The following is an 18,079-nucleotide window of genomic DNA, read 5'->3' as shown; positions in this document are numbered from 1 at the left end:
TAATTGGTACAGGAGCATTCAGGTTAACTATTCCCTCTTGGATGAGTTTTCACAGGTTGTGCCTTTGTGGAATTAGTCCCTTTCATCTAAGTTGTCAAATTCACGTGTGTAGGTTTGTTCATAGTCTTCCATGACTATGATTCCATGATTGTTATTCTTTTATGCAGGTACTGTAGTGATAGCTCTCCTCTTTTATTCTTGATACTGGTATTCAGAGATTTATCAAAATTAGTGATTTTTTTCAAAGAACCAATTTTTGTTTCATTAGTTTTGTCTGTTGTTTTTCTGTTTCAAATTTCATTGATACCTGCTCTTTATTCCCTTCATTTTGCTTGCTTTGGATTTATTTTTTCCTAGTTTTTTAAATTCAAGATGAAAGCTTGGGTTATTGAATTGAGACTTCTTTTTTCATCTAACCATGTAGTGCTATAAATTTCCCTCTAAGTACTGCATTAGCTGCATTCCACAAATTTTAATATGTTGAATTTTCATTCTTGTTCATTTCAAAATGTTTCCAATTTTCCTTGAGACTTATTCTTCAACTTACAGATTTATCTATTACTGAGAGCAGAGTGTTAAAGTCTTCAACTATAATTGTGGATTTGCTCACGTCTCCTTTCAAAATAAAGCTTTGTTGTTAGGTGCATTCATATTTAGAACTGTTAAATCATCTTAATTAACTGGCCCTTTTATGTAATGTTTCTTTTTTTTCTTTCTTTAACTGAAGCACAGTTGACTTACAATATCCTACTTGTTTTGGGTGCACATCATACTGATTTAATATTTTTCTACATTACAAAATGATCCCCGTAAGTCTAGTTACCATTTATCACCATACAACTGTTACAATACTGACTATATTCCCTATACTGTACTTTATAACCCCATGAGTTATTTAAAACTTGATGTCTGTACCTATTAATCTCCTTTACCTACTTAGCTCATCTCCTAGCCCCTCTCTTCTCTGGTAAACAAAAGCTGTTTCCTGTATCTATGAGTCTATTTCTGTTTTGTTCATTTGTCTTTTCCTTTTTTGTTCATTTGTTTTTAGATTTCACATGTAAGTGAAATAATATGGCATCTGTCTCTGACATTTCACTTAGCGTAATATCCTCCAAGTCCATCTATGTTGTTGCAAATCATGAGCTTTTATTCTTTTTTATGGCTAATATGTGTGTGTGTGTGTGTGTGTGTGTGTGTGTGTGTGTGTGTGACATCTTTAGCCATTCATCTTTGGATAGACACTTAAGTTGCTTCCATATCTGGGCTATTGTCAATAATGCTAATAATGCCACAGGAGTGCATGTATCTCTTCAAATTAGCGTTTTCATTTTCTTTAGGTAAATACCACAAATGGAATTTCTGAGTCATATAACAGACATATTTACTAATTTTTTGAGGAAACTCCATGCTGTTTTCCATAGTGGCTGCACCAATTATTCCCTCCAGCAGTGCACAAGGGTTCCCTTTTCTCCACATCCCCACCAACACTTGTTATTTCTTGTCTTTTTTTTCTTCTAGACATTCTGACAGGTGTGAGGTGGTGTTTCCTTGTGGTTTTGACTTGTGTTTCTCTGATGATGAGAGATGTTGAGCATCCTCTCATGTGTCTGTTGGCCAACTGTATGTCTTCTTTGGAGAAATGTCTGTTCAAGTTCTCTGCCCATTTAATCAAGTTGTGGGTTTTTTTAAAATTAACTTGTATAAGTTACTTATATATTTTAGATATTAACCCCTTATCAAATGTATGGTTTACAAATATCTTCTCCCATCTTCTCCCAAAAGGTTGCCTTTTCATTTTGTTGACGGTTTCCTTTGCTGCACAAAAGCTCTTCCCAGTTTGGTGCAACCCCATTTGTTTAGTTTTTGTTGCCCTTGCCTAGGAGAGTGGTCCAGTTTAATTCTTTTGCATGAAGTTGTCCAATTTTCCCAACACCATTTATTAAAGTGACTGTCTTTTCCCCACTGTATTTTCTTTCCTCTTTTGTCACAGAATAATTGACCACATATGCATGGGTTTATTTCTGGACTCTATTCTACTCCACTGATCTGTGTGTCTGTTTTCATACCAGTACCACACTGTTTTGATTACTACAGCTTAATAATATAGTCTGAAATCAGGGAGCATGATACCTCCAGCTTTGTTCTTCTTTCTCTAGACTGCTTTGGTTATTTGGAGACTTCTGTGGTTCCACACAAATCTTGCAACTCTTTGTTCCAGTTCTGTGAAAGCTGCTATTGATATTTTGATAGGACTGCAATGAATCTATATTTTGGTAGTAATATGAACATTTTAACAATATTAACTCTTCCAATCCATGAACAAGGTATATCTTTCTATTTATTTGTATTGTCAGTTTCTTTCATCAACATCATGGTTTTCGGAGTACAGCTCTTTCCCATTCTTGGTTAAATTTCTTCCTAGGTATTTTATTCTTTTTGATGCAACTACAAATTTTTCACCTTAACTTAGAAATATTTCTGAGACACATGGGTGGCTCAGATGGTGAAGCATCTGACTTTGCAGGTCATGATCTCATGGTTCGTGCATTTGAGCCCTGCGTCAGGCTCTCTGTGGTCAGCATGGAGCCCACCTCGGACCCTCTGTCCCCCTTTCTCTGCCCCTCTGCTGCTTGCACTCTCTCAAAAATAAACAAACATTTAAAAAGTGCTTTATCTCTCAAAAATGCTAACTATCATCTGAGCTTACAGCAAGTAATAATCTTTCTGCTGGTCTTGCCTTGATGTTGATAGCTGTTGCCTGATCAAGGTGGTGGCTGTGGAAAATTGGGGTGGCTGTGGCACTTTCTTCCAATGAGACAACAATGAAGTCTGCCACATTGACTCCTCCTTTTACAATCAGTCTCCCTGTAGCATGAATGCTGTTTGATACCACTGAACTTCTTTCAGAACTGAAGTCAATCCTCTCAAATGCTGCCACTGCTTTATTGACTAAGTTTATATAATATTCTAAATCCTTTGTTGTCATTTCAACAATCTACATAGCATTTTCACCAGGAGTAGATTCCGCCTCAAGGAACCACTTTCTTTGCTCATCCATAAACATCCATTTAAGTTTTATCATGAGAATGGAGCACTTGAAATATAGTAATAATAATGAAAAAGCTTGAAGGATTCTGAGAATTACCAAAATGTGACACAGAGACACAAAGTGAGCAAATCCCTTTGGAAAAACTGTGACAATAGACCCTTGACACAGGACTGCCACGATGCTTCAATCTGTAAAAAAATAGGGTATCTGTGAAGTGCAATAAAATGAGATATGCTTGTATTAGTTCTAACTGTTTTTCGGTGGAGCCTTTATAGTTTTCTATATATGACGTCACATCACCTGCGTACAGTGGTAGTTCTACTTCTTCCTTTCTGACTTAATTTGGGTGCCTTTTCTTTCTTTTTATTGCCTAACTGCTGTGACTACGACTTCCAGTACCACGTTGAATAAAAGTGATGAGAGTGGGCATCCTTGTCTTGTTCTCAGACAAAAGTTCTTTTGATGTATTGTTGAATTTCATTTGCTAATATTTTGTTAAGGCTTTTTGCATCTGGGCCCATCAAGGATACTGATTTGTAATTTTCTTTTTTTGTAGTGTCTGCTTTGGTATCAGGGTGATGCTGGCCTCGCAGAATGAGTTTGGATGCATTCATTCCTCTTCGGCAATAGTATGGAAAGACAGGTACCAACTTTTCTTTAGATGTTTGATAGAATTCAACAGGCAAAGATGGCAGCAGAGTAGGAGGACCCTATGCTTACCTCGTCCTACAAATATAACTCGTTATGAAATCATCCTAAAAGCCCCAAAATCCGTCTGAAGACTGGCAAACGAACTCCACAACTAAAGGTAGAGAGGAGACCACACAAAGAAGGAAGTCAGAGCCGTGGCTTGGGAGAGAAATGGAGAGTGACTGCTGCAGTGGGGAAGGCGCCACGGTCACAGAGACGGATGAGAGACAGACTTATGTGCGGGGGGAGCACACAAGGAAAGCTGATCCCCACGGCAATTGGCCTGGAAAGCGAGAGGGACCAAATTTTGTGAGTTCTTGCAACCAGAGGGGCTTAAAACCTGTTGTTTTAAAGGTTAGTGGGCTTGGCTGAGATAGAGCCTGGAAGATACTATGCTGCTCTTGGAGAGAAGGCAGGCAAACAACCTGCAGGCATACGGTATGGAAATGGGGATCCAGAGAGCACCTGGGGCACACGGTAGGGAGGTTGTGTGCTCACCTCAGAGTGCATCCCAGAGAGGCACCATTCACAGAGACCACTCTGGGAACAAAGGAGCTCTCCAGTGTCATTTCCCTCCCCTGCCCCTCAGCGTAAGCATAGGGCCACCTGCGGAAACCAGCGCTCTACTTAACTTGCTTATGCCAAGCCCCCCTCCGACCATGCTCCAAAAAAAACCGCACTTCCCACTCACACTTGCCTCAATCCCAGCATAGTGGACCCCCTCCTCCCCCCGAGAAGAGCGGCGTAATCCGCTACTCACACTGCATCTCCCAACTTGGGAGTTTTGCTCGGCTTCCGTTCTCGCAGCAGTGGCAATAAGGCTCACTGCACAAGCAGACCAGAGCGCATCTAGTTAAAACACGCCACACTCAGGCCAGGGACCAAACACTGCCCACAGGAGACAAAGAGAGCCCCTGAGGTCAATTGGTCAGAAAAATAAAGCAGCCAGGACACAAAAGCAGAGCCCACACAGCACACACTGGAGACACTCCCTGAAGCGTGAGACCCTGAGGAACGGGGGACCCTACACTGCAGGGCACTGTATGATTTCCTCTTAATAAGGCCATTAGCCTCAAGAACAGAAGACATAGCTGACTTGCCTAACACACAGAAACAGGCACAGGGATGTAGACAAAATGAGAAGACAGAGAAACTTATCCCAAATGAAAGAACATGACAAGGCCACAGCTGGAGACCTAAAAGAAACAGATTTAAATAACATGCCTGAAGGAGTATTTATTTTTTTTTTTATTTTTTTTTTTTTTTTAAATTTTTTTTTCAACGTTTTTTATTTATTTTTGGGACAGAGAGAGACAGAGCATGAACGGGGGAGGGGCAGAGAGAGAGGGAGACACAGACTTGGAAACAGGCTCCAGGCTCCGAGCCATCAGCCCAGAGCCTGACGCGGGGCTCGAACTCACGGACCGCGAGATCTGACCTGGCCGATGTCGGACGCTTAACCGACTGCGCCACCCAGGCGCCCCCTGAAGGAGTATTTAAAGCAACAATCATAAGGATGCTCACTGGACTTGAGAAAAGGGTGGAAGATGTGACTGAGACCCTTAACACCAAGATAAGGAATAACATAGGAGAGATAAAAGGCTCAATAAACAAAATGAGAAATATGCTTGATGGAATGAATAGCAAACGGGAAGAAGAACAAGAAATTAATGACCTACAAGACAAAGGAATGAAAATTAATCAAGCTGAACAAAAAGAGAAAAGAATTATGCAATACAAGAACAGACTTAGGTAACTCAGTGACTCAAACATAATAACATCTGTATTATAGGAACCTGAAAAGAAGAAAGAGAAAAGGGAGCACGAAATTTATTTGAAACAATAATAGCTGAAAACTCCCCTAATCTGGGGAAGGAAACAGACATCCAGATCCAGAATGCACAGAAAACTCCCATTAAAATAAACAAAACCAGATCCATACCCAGATATGTTGTAATTAAAATGGCAAAATATAGTGATAAAGAAAAGACACTTAAAGCAGCAAGACAAAATAAAATAGTTACATACAAGGGAAACCACATAAGGCTATGAGCAGATTTCTCAACAGAAACTTTGCAGGCCAGAAGAGAGTAGCATGACATAGTCAAAGTGCTGAATGGTAAAAATCTACAGTCAAAAATACTCTATCCAGCAAGGCTACCACTCAGGATAGAGGGAGAGATAACAAGTTTCCCAGACGAAAAAAACAAAAACTAAACAAACAAACAAACAAACAAACTTAAAGGACGTCATGACCACTAAATCAGCCCTGCAAGAAATATTAAGGGGGAACGTTTTGAAAGGAGAGACCAAAAGTGACAGTATAACTGCAGGAAACACAGAAGAAGTAAATATGAGTATTTCTGTAAATATTCAGTCAAGGAACTCACAAAATAAAAGGAGGTAGAACATGATACCATATACCTAAAACGTAAGAAGTTTGATCATTGACTTAATACAGACTGCTAGGGGCGCCTGGGTGGCGCAGTCGGTTAAGTGTCCGACTTCAGCCAGGTCACGATCTCGCGGTCCGGGAGTTCGAGCCCCACGTCAGGCTCTGGGCTGATGGCTCAGAGCCTGGAGCCTGTTTCTGATTCTGTGTCTCCCTCTCTCTCTGCCCCTCCCCCATTCATGCTCTGTCTCTCTCTGTCCCAAAAATAAATAAACGTTGAAAAAAAATAAAAAAAAAAAACCAGACTGCTATATGCAGCAAATGTTCTATAAAAACTTAATGGTAAGCATATATCAGAAACCATTAATAAATATGCAAAGAATAAAAATAATTAAATCCAAATATATCACTGAAGAAAATCAGAAAACCACAAGAGAGAAAAAGGAAACGAAGAATCAGAAAATCTTCAGAAACGACAATGTCAATAGATACATATCTATCAATAATTACTTTGAATGTAAATGGACTAAATGCTCCAACCAAAACACAAACAGTGACAGAATAGATTAAAAAACAAAACCCATCTATGCTGCCTACAAAAGACTCATTTCAGACCTAAAGACACCTACATATTGAATGTGAGGGGATGGAGAAACATTTATCATGCAAATGGATGTCAAAAGAAAGCTGGAGTAGCATTACTTATATTGAACAAAACAGACTTTAAAACACTGTAACAAGAGGCAAAGAAGGCCATTATATGATAATAAAGAGGACAATCCAACAAGAAGATATAATAATTATAAATATTTATGCACCCGACATGAGACCAGCCTTATGCATAAAACAATTAATAACAAACATAAAGAAACTAATCGATAATAATAAAATAATAGTAGGGGACGGTATACCCTACTTACATCAATGCACAGATCATCTAAACAGAAAAGCAACAAGGAAACAATGGCTTTGAGTGACATACTGAACCAGATGGATTTAACAGATATATTCAGAACACTCCGTCCCCAAACAGCAAAAGACACATTCTTTCCAAGTGCACATGGAACATTCTCCAGAATATATTCAATTACATTGGGCCACAAAACAAGCCTCAACAAATTCAAAAAGATCGAAGTCATATGACCACAACACTATGAAACTAGAAGTCAACCACAAAAAAATCTGGAAAGATTAAAATGTTAAATAACACACTACTAAATAATAAATAAGTCAACCAGGAAATAAAAGAGGAAATCAGAAAGCACATGGAAACAAATGGAAATGAAAATGCAACGCTCTAAAACCTCTGAGATACAGCAAAGGCAGTTCTAAGAGGAAAATATATAGCAATAAATAGTCTTCTTGAGGCCTATCTCAAGAAGCAAGAAAAATCTCAAATAAACAACCTAACCTTACACCTAAGTTAGTAGAAAAAGAACAAACAAAATCCCAAAACAGTAGAAGGAAGGAAATCATAAAGATTACAGCAGAAACAAATGATTTAGAAACCAAAAAACAACGGAACAGATCAATAAAACTAAGACCTGGCTCTTTAAAAAAAAAAAAAAAAAAATCAATAAAATTGATAAACCTCTAGCCACACTTATCAAGGGAAAAAAAGACTAAAATAAAATTAAAATGAGAGAAAATAAATATCAATACCACAAAAATACAAATAATTATAAAAGAGTATCATGAAAAACTATATGCCAAAAATTGGACAACCTAGAAGAAATAGATAAATTCCTAGAAACATAACCTTCCAAAACTGAAGCAGGAGGAAATACAGTATTTGAACAAACTGATCACCAACAATGAAATTGCATCAGTAATCAAAAAACTCCCAACAACAGTCCAAGACCAGATGGCTTCACACAGGTGAATTTTACCAAACATTTAAAGGAAAGTTAAGAATTCTTCTCAAACTATTCCAAAACATAGAATGGAAGGAAAACTTCCAAATTCATTCTATGAGGCCACATTACCCTAATACCAAAGCCAGATAAAAGACACCACTAAAAAAGAGAACTACAAGCCAACACCCATGATGAACATAAATCCAAAATTCCCCCCCACCCAAAATACTAGCAAACCGAATCCAACAATACATTTAAAAAAATCATTCACCACGATCAAGTGGGACTTATTGCTAGGCTGAAAGGGTGGTTCAACATTCACAAACCAATCAATGTGATACATCACATCAGTAAGAGAAGGATAAGAACCATATGATCATTTCAATAGGTGCAGAAAAAGCATTTGACAAAGCACAACAGGCATTCATGATAAAAACCCTGAACAAAGTAGGTTTAGTGGGAACATACCTCAATGTAATAAAGGCCATATATGAAAAATATACAACTAACATCATCCTCAAGGGGGAAAAACCGACAGCCTTTCCCCTAAGGTCAGGAATAAAAGATAGGGATGTCCACTCTCACCACTTTTAGTCAACGTAGTACTGGAAGTCCTAGCCTCAGCAATCAGACAACAAAAAGAAATACAAAGCATCCAAATCAGCAAGGAAGAAGTCAGACTTTCACTATTTGCAAATGACAGGATATTCTATACAGTATACCTGAAAGACTCCACCAAAAAATTGCTAGAGCTGATACACGAATTCCGAAAAGTCAGGATATAAACTCAATGTACAGAAATCTGTTGCGTTTCTACACACCAATAATGAAGCAGAAGGAGAAATCAAAGAATCAATCCCATTTACGATTGCACAAAAATGATGATACCTAGGAACAAATCTAACCAAGGAGTAAAAGACCTGTACTCTGAAAGCTATAAACCACTGATGAAAGAAACTGAAGATGACACAAAGAAATGGAAAAGCATTCCAATGCTCATGGATTGGAAAAACAAATATTGTAAAATGTCTATACTACCAAAAGCAATCTACACATTTAATGCAATCCTTACGAGAATACCAACAGCATTTTTCACAAAACTAGAACAAACAATCCTAAAATTTATATGGAACTGCAGAAGACCTTGAATAGCCAAAGCAATCTTGAAAAAGAAAAGCTAAGCTCCTGGAGGCATCACAATTCTGGAGTTCAAGTTACATTACAAAGCTATAGTAATCAAGATAGTATGGTACAAAAACAGACACATCAATCAATAGAACAGAATAGAAAACCCAGAAATAAACCCACAATTATACGGTCAATTTTTGACAAAGCAGGAAAGAATATCCTATGGGAAAAACAGTCTCTGGTTTTCCCAAAACAAATGGTGTTGGGAAAACTGGACAGCAACATGCAAAAGAATGAAACTGGGCCACTTTCTTACACCTTACACAAAAAGAAACTAAAATGCATTAAAGACCTAAATGTGAGACCTGAAACCATAAAAAGCCTAGAAGCACAGGCATTAATTTCTCTGACATTGGCCATAGCGAAGTTTTTCTAGATTCTTTCCCAAGGTGAGGAAATAAAAGCAAACATAAACTATTGAGATTACATCAAAATAAAAAACTTCTGCACAGCAAAGTAATCAACAAAACTAAAAGGCAACCTGTAGAACGGGAGAAGATATTTGCAAATGATATATCTGATGAGTTGGTATCCGAAATATACAAAGAACTTATAAAACTCAACACCCCAAAAAACAAATAATCCAATTAAGAAATGGGCAGAAGACATAAATAGACATTTCTCCAAAGAAGACATAACAGATGGCCAACAGACACACGAAAAGATGCTCATCATCACTGATTATCAGGGAAACTGCAAATCAAAACTACGGTATCACCTGACACCTCTCAGAATTGCTCAGATCAACAACACAAGAAACAATAAGTGCTGGTGGTAATGTGTAGAAAGGGAAACTCCCGTGCATTACTGGTGGGAATGCAAACTGGTGCAGCCACTCCAGAAAACAGTTCAGAAGTTCCCCAAAAAGTTAAAAATAGAACTACCCTATGATCCAGTAATTGCACAACTGGGTATTTACCCAAAGAATACAAAAACACTAACTCAAAGGGATACATAGACTCTGATGTTTATAGTAGCATTATTTACAACAGCCAAGATATGGAAAGAGCCCAAATGTCCATCAACTGATGAGTGGATAAAGAAGATGTGGTGTGGGGCGCCTGGGTGGCTCAGTCGGTTAAGTGGCCGACTTCGGCTCAGGTCATGATCTCACACTCCGTGAGTTCGAGCCCCACGTCAGGCTCTGTGCTGACAGCTCAGAGCCTAGAGCCTGTTTCAGATTCTGTGCCTCCTTCTCTCTCTGACCCTCCCCTGTTCATGCTCTGTCTCTGTCTCAAAAATAAATAAACATTAAAAAAATTAAAAAAAAGAAAAAGAAGATGTGGTGTTTGTGTGTGTGTGTGTATACACACACACACACAAACACACACACACACACACACACACATACACAATGGAATAGTATTTTGGCCATAAAGAAGAATGAAATCTTGCCATTTGCAATTAACATGGATGGAGCTAGAGTAGAACACTAAGCAAAGTAATTCAGTCAGAGAAAGACAAGTACCATGTGATTTCACTCATATGTAGAGTTTAAGTAAAAAAACAAATGAGCAAAGGGAAAAAGAAAGAAAGGCAAACCAAGAAACAGACTCTTAACTATAGAGAACAAATTGATGGTGACTGGAAGGGAGGTGGGTGGGAGATGGGTGAAACTGGTGATGGGCATTCAGGAGTGCACTTGTCATGATGAGCACCAAGTGATTAAAATAAAATTAAATATCAAAATTAAAAATTGAGTACTGCTCAAAAAAAAGTTTTTCTTTTAATTCCACTATTGTTAACAGACAGTGTTATATTATTTTCAGGTGTTTCTTACAGTGGAAGTATAAATAATTGATTAAAGACCTTTGTTTTATAATATAAGCATTTCTTGCCATAAATTGCTCTCTATACAAAACTTCAACTGCATGTGTTTTGTTATTTCATTTTTATTTTCTTAATAAAAAAATTCCCCTTCTGATAAAAATAAATAAAATAAATGCTTGGTAGAATTCACCTGAAGCCATCTGGTCCTGGACTTTTGTTTTTTGGGAAGTTTTTAAATTACTGATTCAATTTCATTACTTATAATCTATCTACTCAGATTTTCTATTTCTTTGTGATTCAGTCTTGGAAGATTATGTGTTTCTAGGAACTTATCTTTTTTTTTTTCTTCTAGGTTGTAATGTTGTTTTTGTTGTTATTTTTTATTCCTGGTCATTTTCTTTGCTCTAGAAGTCCATTTTGCATATTAAATAGCCATTCCAGTGACCTTTTGATTAGTGTTTGCATGTTATATCTTCGTCATGCTTTTTCTTTTAATGTATCTATAGCATTATATTTGAAGTTGCTTATAGATAACAATTAAGTCAAATTTTCTTTTAACCCAGTCTCACAAATCTCTGTCTTTTCAAGGATGTGCTAAGACCACTTACATTTAATTCAATTACTGTTTAGATGTAGACCTATGATTTGTTTCTCCCTTGTTCCCTCTTTTAAAAATCTTGTTTATTCTTTCTTTTCTTTTTCTTTCTGGATTATTTTATTTTCTTTGGTGTTCTCTCTGAAAACAGAATTCTGGGCTGACAGGTTTTTTCCTTCAATGCTTTAGAAATGCCATGCCACTTCCTTCTGGACTCCACAGTTTCTGGTGAGAAATCTGCAGTCATTTAAACACTGCTCCCCTCCAGGTCATACATCATTTTTCTCTGACTGCTTTCACAGTTTTTTCTTTCTCTATTTCTCAGCAGTTTATGTGTCCAGGTATGGATTTCTTTGGGTTTATCCTTTTTGGGATTCATTCAGCTTCTTCAATCTATAGGTTTGTCTGAATGTCACCAAACTTGGGAAGTTTTCTGCATTACTTCCTCAAATATTTTCTCAGCACTGCACTCCTTCTCTTCTGCTTCTGGGACTAATGACACAAACAGTAGACCTCCGTGCCGTTCCACAGTCCATGAAGCTCTGCTCATCTTTTTCTAAGTTCTGATTAGATAGTTCCAGGTATTTCAAGTTTCTGTCTCCTCTTTGTACTCCCTTTCTTCATGAACACTTTCCACTTCAACATTTGTTTCAAGAACGTTTATAATTGCTTGTTGGATCATGTTTACAATTGTTTCTTGAAAGTCTTTGTGAGATCATCCCAACGTCTATTTTGTCTTGTCATTGTTGGTGGTCTTTTTCCAACCCAAGCTGGCATTTTTATTGTTTTTCATTTGAGGGGTATTTGGATTACACTGGTTGGACTGCATTCGTCTGGATTTTGAATACCATGAGACCCTACATCTCTTTAAATCCTATGGTGAAATGCTGATGTTTCCTTTAGCAGACAACTAACCTGGTCAGATTCAAGCTGCGAGTTACAATCCACCTTCTAAGAGCTGTGGCTACAATGCCAGTCTATCCATCAGCTCAGTTCTCAGCTTATCATGTGCTAATTAGGATCAGATCCATACACACACAGGACGAGGGTAAGCCCAGGAGTTCATAAACAACTTCATGGGATTCCTCCCCAAGCTCCTCCTTTTGCATGATATCTCAGATCCATGACACCCCTTTCCAGTCCCCTGAAACCATCCACTTGAACAACTGAGAGGAGCAGAGCCCAGTGGCAGGAGAGAAGAAAATGAAAAGAGCAATGGTTTTGATTTTGTATCCTTTTTCCTCTGACTTCTGGCTCCACCCAGCAGAAAGCCTCTCCACTTCCACTGCGTTGGTTCCTGTTGCTGCTGCTGCCCCTCAGAAATGTTGGGGGTGGGGGGTGGACAGGGAGGACCCCACACCATGCTCTGTGCTTTAGGAATTTGTTCACTCTCTTGCTCTGCAAGGAAAGTAGCGGGCATCTCCCGGAGCCTCCCTGTCTGCACCCAGCACTCACTCCCAGGCTGCACACTGCCCTGACCTCAGGCCAGGAGGCACCAGAGGGAAATGCTGTAAGCTCACCACCAGCCCAGGAATCCCTGGAATTCTGGCTCACTTCCCCCATCCCCCTGTTGCTACTTACTTCCCAAGTCTCAAAGAGCTGTGCCGGCACGCGGCTAGGCTCAGTGAAGGGCTGCTATTGTGTGCAGACTCCGTATCACCCAGACTCTCAATTTCTTATCGTGAGTCAAGTAGTGCGTTCAAAAGGTGCACAACCGTGAGGTCCGGAACGGAGCCACCCCCCTCCTCCAGAGAGGACCTGCGTGCTTCTGCTTGAGCACACGGCACATGCGCCAACATCACCCCAATGCAGGCGCCATGCTGAGGTGGCTCCTTTCTCTGCCTGGCCTGTCACTTCTCCAGCAGGACTCCGCGCCTTCTCTCCAGCCTGCTGAAGCTTCAGCCCTCAGCCTCTCAGTCACCTTTCAGGAATGGGAATTGCCTCCAGGGGAGCAGGGCCGGCACCGGGCTACCCCACGTCCTGGGTCTCCACCCTCCCCTGGACCCTGGCCTGATGTGCACTTCCTTTGATGCCCAAGGACCTTCAAGCTGACGATCATCCAACTTCTCTCATCCTCAGTGGATGGTGCATCCCAATGAACAAATCTGCTGTCCCTGACAGTAGCTACTTTTTTTTTCAAATAAGTAAGGAAACTGGCTCCCAAAGGTTCTCTGAGATCAGTGAACAGATGAGGGAATTAGGGTTTAAGTTGGGCACGTCCTATGAATCAATGCACCACAATGAAAACTGACTTTATAAGGGTTTTTCTCCCTCTAGTTAACTGGGTGTGTGTGTATTAAATCGAGCATATTCTTATTTTAAAACTGAGCCACTGCAGACAATGCTGTTGTTCCCCTGACCCCTCATCCAGGGTGGGCCAGGTCCTTTACCTGAGGTCACCAGGTCTGTTTATGGCTGTGCTGGGATTCTGTTATCAGGCTGACCTTTTCCCCATGGGAACAAACCTTCAGAAGTATAACAGAAGTCACTGGGAACTCATGATATAAAATGAAAAATGATTTACAAATATTTTTCACCCATGTGCCATAAAGTTAGGTCAAATTACATAACTGGCAACTTTCTCCTGCCAGCTTACAGGGAATTAGACCTTAATCTGTTCAAGTGATTATTTTCAGCCTCCCAAGGGACCACGGAATAAGGATTTAACGATCGCCCCAAGGGCAAGCTTGCTGGCATCTGTCCCCACACGGCCAAATCGGTATTAGTTCTCCTTGGGGACAATTTAAAATCAGTCTTGGAACTGAAAGGGACTTTCCCACTCCACCCCCAGAGTAAGCGGAGTAAGGAGGAGAGTGTCCTACAGGTGGGCCACACAGAGGGAAGAAATAGGAGGTGGGAGCCATCGCCCACAGCGGTAAGAGAGAGCAAGGTCAGAGTCCCTGGGCACACAGCTGAGCGGCCGGGGGCGTCACCTGCACGAGGACAGTAAGGGCAGCCCGAGCCTGAGCGCCACTTGACTAGGTGGAAAGCCAGGTGGACTTGATGAGGTCCACGAGCCATGCTGGGCTTTGGGGTGGCGGTGCGGGCTGAGCCGGCACGCCGAGTCACCAAGCTACCGGGGAGAAGGGCGTGGAGCTCCCGGCTGCTCTTACCTTGGCTGGCTTCTGGCTGCACGGAGCTCAGAGGAAGTGGCGGCGAAGGCTCAGGGGCCTCCGCCGCTGGGTGCTCAGCCACCGGGCAGATGATAAACCACCTCTTGCCCGTGTGCAGAACTACAGAGCAGAGCAAAACAGCAGGACAGACAGAGTGAATTTCTCCCACGGCTGACAGGACCCCTCGCCATTGGCACCAGACCTGCCCTTCTCACACCAGTGGGGGGGCACGTGCAGCCCGCCTGGGGGGACTCCTCCCTGGAAGCCTGGGGCTCACACAACACCCTCAACACGGGCTTGTTCCCAGAACGTTGGCAATGCCATCAACAAAGGGGGGACAGAGGCAGCGGCCAGTCCGTGCTGTGCTCAGTCCCCACCAGGGCCACACCCAGCTCCTCAGGGTCAGCTATCCTTGCACCTGGGGGGTGCTCACCACACCCGCCAGCAAACCCCCCAGTTTCATGGCCGAACCCCCTTATGATATGCTCAGCACGGTCTTATCAAACGCCCAAGAGACAGAGAAGGGACAAGGACAGAAATGCCTCTTCCAGAGGTCGGTCAGGATGGCAGGTGCGGGCCCAGAAGGCAGACGTACCGTTCTGCTGATACACGGGGGCGTTTGCTTGGGACTGGCGACTCTCCTGGGAGGTAAAGGAGCAGACATCATCAGACCGTGTGGAACAAGAACCTCCCGCAGAGCCCAGCGTGGCCGCCCAAGGGGCCTCGGGAGCCCGGTCAACCCTCCCCGAGCCGCAAGCGCCCACCCTCCGGGCCACCTCACCCAAAGCCGGACCTCCCAGGACTCACCTCCCCAGTGCCCAGGCCGCAGGTGCTGAGGTGCGGCGGGCTCACCCCGGGGTCGGAGCCCCGGTCGACATCCGTGTCCTCACTGAGCATATCCTCCGCCTTGTCCATGACGTCCTTCATCTGCTCGATGAACGTCTCTCGCTCGGCCTGCAGGATGAAGTCGTGCTCCACCTGCAACGTCACAGGCAGCCCTGCTCAGGGGGACACGCCGTGGGCCTCGCCGCACAAGATATTCCCTGACGGGTGCACTTCACTTCCGCCCCGCACTCAGCCCAGGGGCGGCTCAGTGACAGCAGCAGCGCCCCCAGGGGACAGCGGAAGCAGGAGATGGCCTTCCTATGTCAGGGGAAGACACCTGGCCTCACCATATAGGTGGCGATCTCGTCAGGCGCGTCCCCGTCTAGGTCAAACTTGAACGTCACCATCTTGTGGTTGTGCGTCTCCAGCTGGCACTCCACCATCTTGTCGCCCGTGTTGCATACCTGCAGGACACGGGGGTGGTGAGACCGCGCGCAGGCCGCGTCCGGGGAGCCCTGTGCCCACAGGCCTGCCCTGCCGGGCCACTCACATTCAGGATGGTGAGCCGGGGGCGGCTGGCTCTCTCCTGGCGGGAGCGCGCACGCGTGGACCTGCGGTGATGTTTCCGGGCGGCCCTGCCCTCCAGCCTCCCACCACCGAATGCACCCTCACAGCTGTCGCTCATCTCTCTTCCAGAGGGAACGTCGGAGCCTCCGTAGCTGTGTGAAAACCCAACGTTACAGCCACACGCAGACAGTCCTCACGCGAGATCAGGAAATAGCCAGAAAAGCTAGAGGATGTGAGGCCAGCCCCGATCCCACCTTCAGGGCCCCCAGCCCCCTCTCCCACCATAAGGCCTGTCCTCAGTGGCACTGGGGTCGTAGGGCCGTCTGACACGGGACCCCTGTCCTCTCTGAGTCTTGATCTGTGACTCAGGCCCAGCTGGCTCACGGAACACACGGGGATTAAGAAAATCCTCCCCCGTGCCTCAGTTTCCCCATCTGTGCAACAGGAACTCAACAACCACCTGGGGCCATGGCAGGGTTTGAGGAGGGATTGCACAGCACTGACTGGGGCTGGCACACTGGGACACATGAGCACTTCTTGCATCCGGTTCCGTCCCCCAACGTGACAAGCTCTATGGGTAGGCAAAGACGGGTGGCCAACAGCCACGGAGTCGGGAGGCTGGGGGCGTGGGCCACACTCGGCCCACTCTCGGCCCACTGCCTCCTTTTCCGGCACATGCTAGGCACCACAGACAGGTGCCAGGACCTGGACCCAGACCCCGGAGGACTTCAGAGACGCTCCGCCAAGTCAGGCTCGGAAACAGGTGACGCTGCTAGACGCTGTGACCGGCGAGGGCGAGGGTGGCAGGGGTCTGTGTGCAGCCGCAGTGCGGGAGGGTCTGGGTGGACATGGGAGCCCGCGGGCCAGCTGGGCCGGTACCTGTCACAGCTCTGCGGGGCGCTGGGCTGCTTCTCCTGAGAGGAGTGCTCCTGAAACAAGACCACGGACAGGACGACGGGTTATACTGGCTTCCCCACCACACAGCTGCACACGGCCTGCTGTCCCCCCAGCCTCGCCGGCCCAGGAAGCCGACCACACAAGGTGGCAGGCTCGAGAGCTTCCGTCTCGCGGAATTCCCGAAAGCAAGGGCACACCGTTTGCCGCCCCGCTGCGGTCATCCCCTCAGGAGAGCACACGGGCCTTCCCATCCCCCCGAGGGAGCACCACAACTCTCCTAGCGGGAGCGGAAGAACAGTGCCTGCAGCTGTCACAGGGTACCCTTCCACCTTCCTGAGTGTGTCCCAACTTCCAGGGCGGAGACCTAAGACCGCTGCTCAGGGGGCTTCTGGGGTCAGGGGTGGGGGGGTGCGGGGGGCAGGGGGCAGGGGCACGTACCTCCGGGGCCGGCTCCACCGTCAGCTGCACGGCCGGGCAGGGGCTGGCGACCCCGGGCCCAGTGGGCGGTGGTGGGTGGGAGGTGGGCGGCAGGAGTGGCGTGGTCTGGACGGGCAAGTTCTGAGAGGCCGCCACCACCACGGGGGCCAGGGAGCTGGGGAGCTGAGGCAGCTCGGGGACAGGAGGCGGCAACACTTCGGGCAGAGGTGGGGAGAGGATGGCGGCTGGCACGGGTGCCGTGGGGACCTGGGCGGTGACATCCACAGCGTACGGAGGCGGGTGGCCAAGCAAGATCTGGGGGCACAGGGGACAGGGAAGCCAGTTGGGGTGCCAGCCATGCCTCCGCCAAGAGGTGGGGGGGGGGCGGTCCTGGGCCAAAGCAGGTGCTTCCTGGTCCAGGCAGGCGCACCCACTCAGGGCTGGGTGATGGGCGTTCCTCTGCAATCTGGCCCCTGGCCCCAGGACACGGTAACACACACATTTAGCAGTAACCGCTAACAGCGGGCACTTCCAAGTCCTCGTCTCTGTGCCATGAAACCTAAAACCACACTTCACTTCCGAACTTAAGTCCACCTGAGAAGCTCTAATAGTGGCCAGTACTCAGCAATGGACAGGGCTCCCCAGGGCCACCGAGGGACCTGACCCACACACTGCCCCGGCCTTCCGTCAGCTACGTGCGGGAGGAGCGGGGACTTC

At 44.6% G+C, this 18,079-nt stretch overlaps 1 protein-coding gene across 1 annotated transcript in view; it reads right to left on the bottom strand.

The window, feature by feature from the left end:
- WNK2 (WNK lysine deficient protein kinase 2) overlaps positions 1-18,079 on the bottom strand; it is a 131,054-nt gene that overhangs the window by 52,917 nt on the left and 60,058 nt on the right. The window contains 7 exon segments of the mRNA XM_030293510.1: positions 14,657-14,776; positions 15,252-15,297; positions 15,464-15,634; positions 15,829-15,945; positions 16,032-16,200; positions 16,928-16,977; positions 17,384-17,677. Of these exon segments, the coding sequence (XP_030149370.1) occupies positions 14,657-14,776; positions 15,252-15,297; positions 15,464-15,634; positions 15,829-15,945; positions 16,032-16,200; positions 16,928-16,977; positions 17,384-17,677 (967 nt within the window).

This window comes from Lynx canadensis, chromosome D4 (assembly GCF_007474595.2).
Source record: "Lynx canadensis isolate LIC74 chromosome D4, mLynCan4.pri.v2, whole genome shotgun sequence".
In the NCBI taxonomy this organism is placed as follows: domain Eukaryota; kingdom Metazoa; phylum Chordata; class Mammalia; order Carnivora; family Felidae; genus Lynx; species Lynx canadensis.
This window is presented reverse-complemented; position numbering and strand designations above follow the sequence as displayed.